General features: G+C 29.2%; 1 protein-coding gene across 1 annotated transcript; it reads left to right on the plus strand.

The window, feature by feature from the left end:
* The first annotated feature begins 74 nt into the window (after window positions 1–74).
* Window positions 75–3,157, plus strand: LOC117930073 (hemoglobin-2-like). The gene is made up of 5 exons (XM_034850520.1): window positions 75–142; window positions 1,876–1,950; window positions 2,063–2,166; window positions 2,746–2,873; window positions 2,987–3,157. The coding sequence occupies exons 1-5, from the start codon at window positions 75–77 to the stop codon at window positions 3,056–3,058; spliced, it is 447 nt and encodes a 148-aa protein (XP_034706411.1). The 3' UTR covers window positions 3,059–3,157.
* Window positions 3,158–6,603: the final 3,446 nt, after the last annotated feature.

Raw genomic sequence — 6,603 nt, forward strand, 5'->3', positions numbered from 1 at the left:
AAAATTATGAATATTTATATATTAGCATCGGATGATAAACGATACACGACAAGTAAAATAGCATTTACTATGTAATGGGTGAGAAGAACTCCGGTATGGTAGATGAGCAATCAATGGGGGCAATGGAAGACTTAAGACAGAAGTTTTAAAAGTCATGGGTCGTTGAATATAGAGGAAGTTTGATTATTATCCTCTCATATGAATATATTATTAAATTCATAACCTAACTATTCTTATTTCAAATTAACAATTTTATTCCCAAAAATATTTGATTTTTCATGCACTCTTGGCTAACCTGCCCACATGAAAAAAAAAAAGGCAAAACAAAACTCCAATGTTCTTTTTTCTTCATTTTCTCCATTGAGCATTGAACCAAACAAAAAAAAATTCTCCATCTCCCATTCTCCCTGTCAGAAACCCAACTTTGTGAAACCCTAACCTCTCCTCATAGTGATCGGAGGTCTTGGTTTTATCGGCGCCGCTTTCTGTCTTGAGCTCACTTGTAGAGGTGTGCGCTAGGTTCAGGCGATTGATTTTCAGAGCACTTTGTCTTGATCCAATGATCTTAAGATCTAAGAACATAGGAGTCCATCGCATTTGAGGTGATTCTTCTTTGATTTAAAGTGTGGTATCTGAGAAGGTTCTTCGTGTCAATTTTATTTTCTTTTTATTTTCTTTATTTGTGGTGTTGGAATTTTTGAAACATGATCGGTTAGGGTTTGATAGTCTTTTTTATTTTATTTTATCTTATTTATTTATTTATAATTAGTTTATGGTTTTATTTTTGATTTATTTCTTGCATTCGTTGTTATGTGATTTGAATATTTGGGTCAGAGATTAGGTTGTTGTTTTGAAACCTAAAAGTAGTGCAGGTCGTTATTGTTTTGAGATTTAATTTGTTGGATAGTATTGACGAGGGGTGATGGAGGTGTTTTTTTTTAACTTGCTGCATAGTTTTTATGTGATTTTTTTTTCATATTTGGAGGGAAGCTTTTGTAATGGGTTTGGTGTGATTATTGCAGTAAAGAGAAAGGAACTCACTGTTTAATGGAGGGGATTGAGGATTGGTTTATGTTCACAAAACGTTTGAGATAATTTGAGCAATTTAGGTTTGCCCCAAACTCTATTTTTTCTCAAAGATGGTGATCAATTCCAAATGTGAATGTCAATTTTTCTTGATTTTGTGTAGAAGCATGTTGAAGGAAAATAGCTTATTATGATGAGTAGAATAGCTTTCTTATGATTTTTTCAACTAAAATTTCAGCATGCTTTGGACTGTTTGATTTTTCCTCTAATATAAACAGATGATTTTATCAGAATTTGGTTGTAGATGCACCCAAAAATGGTAGGAAATTATGAGTGATATATCCACCTTGACTATAAGGCCCCACATGACCACACTCCACCCATTTACTTGTGAACCCACCAACTAAAACAACCAACTCTTAAGTCTCCACCCGACCTGTCATACAATTCTCAGTTTTCATTCGTTTTCTTAATACATTCTTCGTAATAAAATGGAAAATTAAACTGATAGAAGGAATTTGCTTTTGTGAATTCCAATTATAAAAGTCAATGAAGAAAACTTATTGCCATTAGAGACTATTTAAATGACAAAATAAATATATTTAAATGGAGTAATCTTGCAACTATGGCTTAACATTTTTTTTCCTTTGAAGATTGAACTTATTTTTAGAAAATAAAGAAGTCAAATATTATTTTTTACATTTTCAAAGATGCCAACCTTCAAATATTGATAATTCTTAGAAAAAAAAGAGATGTTTTTAGATTTATTTATTATTATTTATTTTTTTTTTTTTTATGTTCAAAATGCCTATCTTTCTTCTATGGACAAACTCCTCTGCAATATAATAGGTTTCACGGAGTGGTGAAGTCATGGAATTCAATGAAGAAGAATGCTGGAGGGTTAGGTCTAAAATTCTTCTTGAAGTAAGTCAAATTTTCCTTATTTTTTTTATAACTACCTTATTTCTTGATGATATATAAATATGAAATAAAGCTTTGGTTTTTGATTGAGAAGTGTTGGATTCAATTTTTGTAGAATATTTGAGATTGCTCCATCAACAAAAAAATTGTTCTCATTCCTAAAAGACTCAAAGGTTCCTCTAGAGAAGAACCCAAAGCTCAAGTCCCATGGCATGACCTTTTTTTTTTTTTTTTTTTATGGTTGGTTACTCTTAACCCCCACCCCCAAATGGGTTATTAAAGATGACCATATACAAAATTTGAGGATTATGAACATTACAATAATTGGAAATTTTTTTTATTTATTCTAATCATCTATAGGTGTGAACCTTTATAGCTCAGAATATAGGTGAGCTTTTGAACCAAACCCCACCAAGATAGAATATGTGAATTATATTCCTATTGGATCTTATATTATAAATTTATAATGTTCTTACAAAAAATGAAAAGTGTCCTCCAATAATTTTCTAATGGTCTAACATGCCTCCCCTACAACCATCCAAAGACTACATTATTGATCCTCCTCAACTACCTTTTCCTTAGTCTTTTCTCATTTGAAAATCACAAAGTAGTCAACATAATCATACAAAATTTACATAGTTTATAAGAGGAATAATCTTTGAAAATATTTTTCAAACAAATCTTCTCATTATTCCCATCAAACCAACTTCAACCATGAAAAATACATGTTTGGATATCCAAATATTAAATTACAAGCTGCAAGCTTTAGCAAATTTTCCATATTTGATTCTTTTTGTAACTTTGTGCAGACTTGTGAATCAGTTGTTCAACATCAAAAAGCCGACCAAGTGACAATGAGAGACTCTACCTTGAAGAAATTAGGTGTTGTTCACTACAAATCTGGTGTCCTTGATGAACACTATGAGGTATATATAGTTATTATAAAGTTTATGAAATTTTCAAGATGTTGCAACTCTTTCAATTTGATGATTTACAAACAATTTTTGAACCTGAAAAATAAATTATTCGGATCACATAGGTTACAAAGTTTGCATTGTGGGAAACAATAAAGGAAACAGTTCCTGAAATGTGGTCACTAGCAAGCAAATGATTAGTTAGTTGTTGCTATCAAATCAGAGATGAAGTTGTCCTCTTACACATATGTGATCGAATCATCTATAAAATAAGACCGAATGAATGTATTGATACACAGGAGCTTGTTTGTTTTGGTTGTGTTTTTGGTTTATTCATTAGGTGTGTGTTGGAATAAATATTTGAAAAGGTCTTAGTTTGAGAGAAGAGCTATTTTTTCAATTGTGTTTTGTTTGGTTGAAAGAAAATAAAATTTTAAGATTTTGTTCCACCTTTTTGCAAATTCTTCAATCTTCCTTGTAGAAAAATGGATGGTAGGAAAAGATTAAGGGTTAGACTAAAGTGATATTGGAATCTAGAAGATGAAGCCATAAAAGAATGTTAGTAAAATAACATTTCCCATACCACTAATATTCAAAAACCAGATGTTATTGAGGCATCATCATCAATTTTTGCCAAAAATAAATAACCCTATTTTATAAGGATTGGGATTTCATTTCTTGCAAAACAAATAGGATTTCATTTCTTTTGGTTCAGATTTGCTCTTTGTCCATCAGTCATTGTAAGGTTAACCAACTATCATTTTTCTTATTCAATCATGCTCTGTCATTTTGAGATATATTAAGTGACTTAAGCCCTTAATGGGTTTAAGTCATTTAAGCCTATTGGGAAACCCTATCAATATCCTCTTAAGAATTAGGGTTTTTATAACTTTTTCATTGAGTTGTTTTCCACTTCTAAAGATAAAAGAGAGTCATAGTTACCCTTACTTCCCCCTATCAAACGTGTGTCAAGACCAAAGAAAAGCTATCAAGTGAAATATCTTGGGTCTATGAGACTTCTAGTGACATCGATTTGATTTTTCAACACTTGGATTCAAGGTTTAGAAACATCAAAATCTAAAGGATAATTTTTTAACCCTAAAGTTCAATTTATATATATATATGTGTGTGTGTGTGTGTGATACACTACAGTATGTGATGTTTCTCAAATAAATTTACCCATCACATTGAAAGACAATTTTTTTTAACCGCTATTTCCATAATTTCTAACCATTAGTACAATTTACTATTAAAAAAATACATTAAAACTTTCAAGTATAAAAAAGTAATTAATAATTTTATATGTCAAGATGAAAAAAAAAAAACTAAGAAAATGTCATATTCAAATTTTTGCGTTAAGGACATTTCGTGTAAGGCTGCCTTGAAAAGTCATGCCATTATTTTCCTTATTGATAGAACATTGGAAGTAGACAATTGAAAGTGGGCAAGGAAAGAGTCCACTGACTAGAGACAACTTCTAAAGGTGGTGGTTGGGCAGGATGACTGATACAGTGATACTAATTTATTCATATATTATGCAAAAGCTTCCACTCTGGACCTTCAAATTTATCATTCTTTAATCTATGCAGTCATAATCAATGTCTTAATGGATAATTTCATACGGAAACTAGTCTAAGTTTGATAACGACCTCAGACCATTCTAGATTTCACTCGTTTTAGAACTTATTACTAAATTCTTATAAGTTAAGATAAGAAAAAAATAAAATAATATGCCGTGTAATTAATTCTATGTATTGGGATTTAGAATTTGAATTTATGGTAAAGGATAAGGAAATATCATTTTCTCGTGAATGAGTCGCACATGTATCTGTCGTGCCAGTTGGCCTCCAACGCTTATCTAACAAGAATTTTCCAATTCTGGGCCTACAAATGGACTAGTACTTGAAAATGTTTCAACTCTATTTATGTTCAATTCAAGTCTACACGTTATATGCTGACTACATTCGGAAATTTCCTTCCTAAAAGAGCCACTTGATTGATTGATTTTTTTTTTAATTTTTAATTTTGAATTTTTATTTTTAAGTTTACATTTATTCCACATATTAAGAATACTTTGGTATTATTGTAATTTTTTTAAAACTACTCCCAAATTTACTTAAGGAAAATTTAATTGCAATAAAAATTAATTGAACATTTGATAAAATATTGTCTCAAAAGTAGAATGAGTTTTAAAAATAAGAGTTAAGGAATTGATAAATTAGATTATTAAATTGTTGTGAACATATGTAATAATCAAAATAGAAAAATGTTAAGAAAATTATTTTATTTTGATATTAAAATCAACATGTAGTTAAATAATTCATTTTTCTATTTAAAATCCATTTTTTTTATTTTTAAAAGAACTCTTATTTTTCTATTTTAGCTTAATTCAAGTGGGTGGAACATGAAAATTTATTTCAAAAATCATTTTGAAGGACGTAAAATCAAATCAACCCCAAGCTGCACCTAAGTATGTGCAACACTGAAGGGCCAGCCCAGTAATTGGGCTTGCCAATAGGCCGGCTGGTGAACATAAATGGCGTTGGGTTTCTTACCTAAGATGGGTTTTTTTAGGTCTTTCTACTTGGGCCTCTCCAGCATTTTATAATTTCGGAAGTTTGGTCTTTAGGATTCTTACCTAAGATATAGTTTTTTCTACTTGGGCCTGTTTAGCATTTATAATTTCGGTTCTTTATTTTGGGCTTAATTCTTTTAGGATCAGATTATTTTTAAGATCATATTTTTAAAATATCGGTAAACAATGATATGTTGGTATTAATAATTTATTATTTATCTAATCAAATTAATTTTAATTTATAAAATATTTGATCTTAATTATTATTATTATATATTTTATTATTTTTTGAATAAATTTATATTTTTAATATTTTAAAATAAAAACATTCAAAATTTAATAAAATTAAAAGTATAAATATTAAAAATTTAAAAATGAAGTGATAGTAATTTTTTAAAATAATGAAATAATGATAATACATTTAATATTAAAACTATAATTTATTTAATTCAAATACATTTAATAATGTAAAATAAACGATAATGCATATATGAATTTTTAATATTTAATTATCATATAAATGATATTAAAAAAAATCAAATCAATGTCATTGGAAGTCTCATAGACCCAAGTGTTGAAAAATCAAATCAATGTCGATGGAAGTCTCATAGATCCAAACAAGATTTCTCAAATAAATTTACCCATTACATTGAAAAAGAGGGTTTTTTAAAACCACAATTCTAAACATTAGTACATTGTACAATTTACTATTAAAAAAATACATTAAAACTTTCAAGTATAAAAAAGAAATTAATAATTTTATATGTCAAGAAGAAAAAAAATAAAAGACTAAGAAAATGTCATATTCAAATTTTGATGTAAATGACATTTCGTGTATGGCTGCCTTGAAAAGTCATGTCATTATTTTCCTTATTGATAGAGCATTGGAAGTAAACAAATGAAAGTGGGCATGGAAAGAGCCCACCGACTTGAGACGACTTCTAAAAGTTGTGGTTGGGCAGGATAACAATGATACATTGATACTAATTTATTCATATATTATGCAAAAGCTTCCACTTAGGACCTTCAAATTTATTATTCTTTAATCCATGCGGTCATAATCAACGTCTTAATGGGTAATTTCATACTGGAACTGGTCCAAGTTTGATAACGACCTCAGACCATTCCAAATTTCACTCGATTTAGAAGTTATTACTAAATTCTTAT

Source organism: Vitis riparia, chromosome 14 (genome assembly GCF_004353265.1).
Source record: "Vitis riparia cultivar Riparia Gloire de Montpellier isolate 1030 chromosome 14, EGFV_Vit.rip_1.0, whole genome shotgun sequence".
Lineage (NCBI taxonomy): Eukaryota > Viridiplantae > Streptophyta > Magnoliopsida > Vitales > Vitaceae > Vitis > Vitis riparia.

What these genes read in the sequence shown, in the direction of transcription:
- LOC117930073 (XM_034850520.1), top strand. Translation starts at nt 75, where the DNA reads ATGGGTGAGAAGAACTCCGGTATGGTAGATGAGCAATCAATGGGGGCA. An exon ending in ATGGAAGACTTAAGACAGAA is followed by an intron (nt 143 to 1,875) that starts GTTTTAAAAGTC and finishes GCAATATAATAG; the next exon opens with GTTTCACGGAGTGGTGAAGT. An exon ending in GGTCTAAAATTCTTCTTGAA is followed by an intron (nt 1,951 to 2,062) that starts GTAAGTCAAATT and finishes CAATTTTTGTAG; the next exon opens with AATATTTGAGATTGCTCCAT.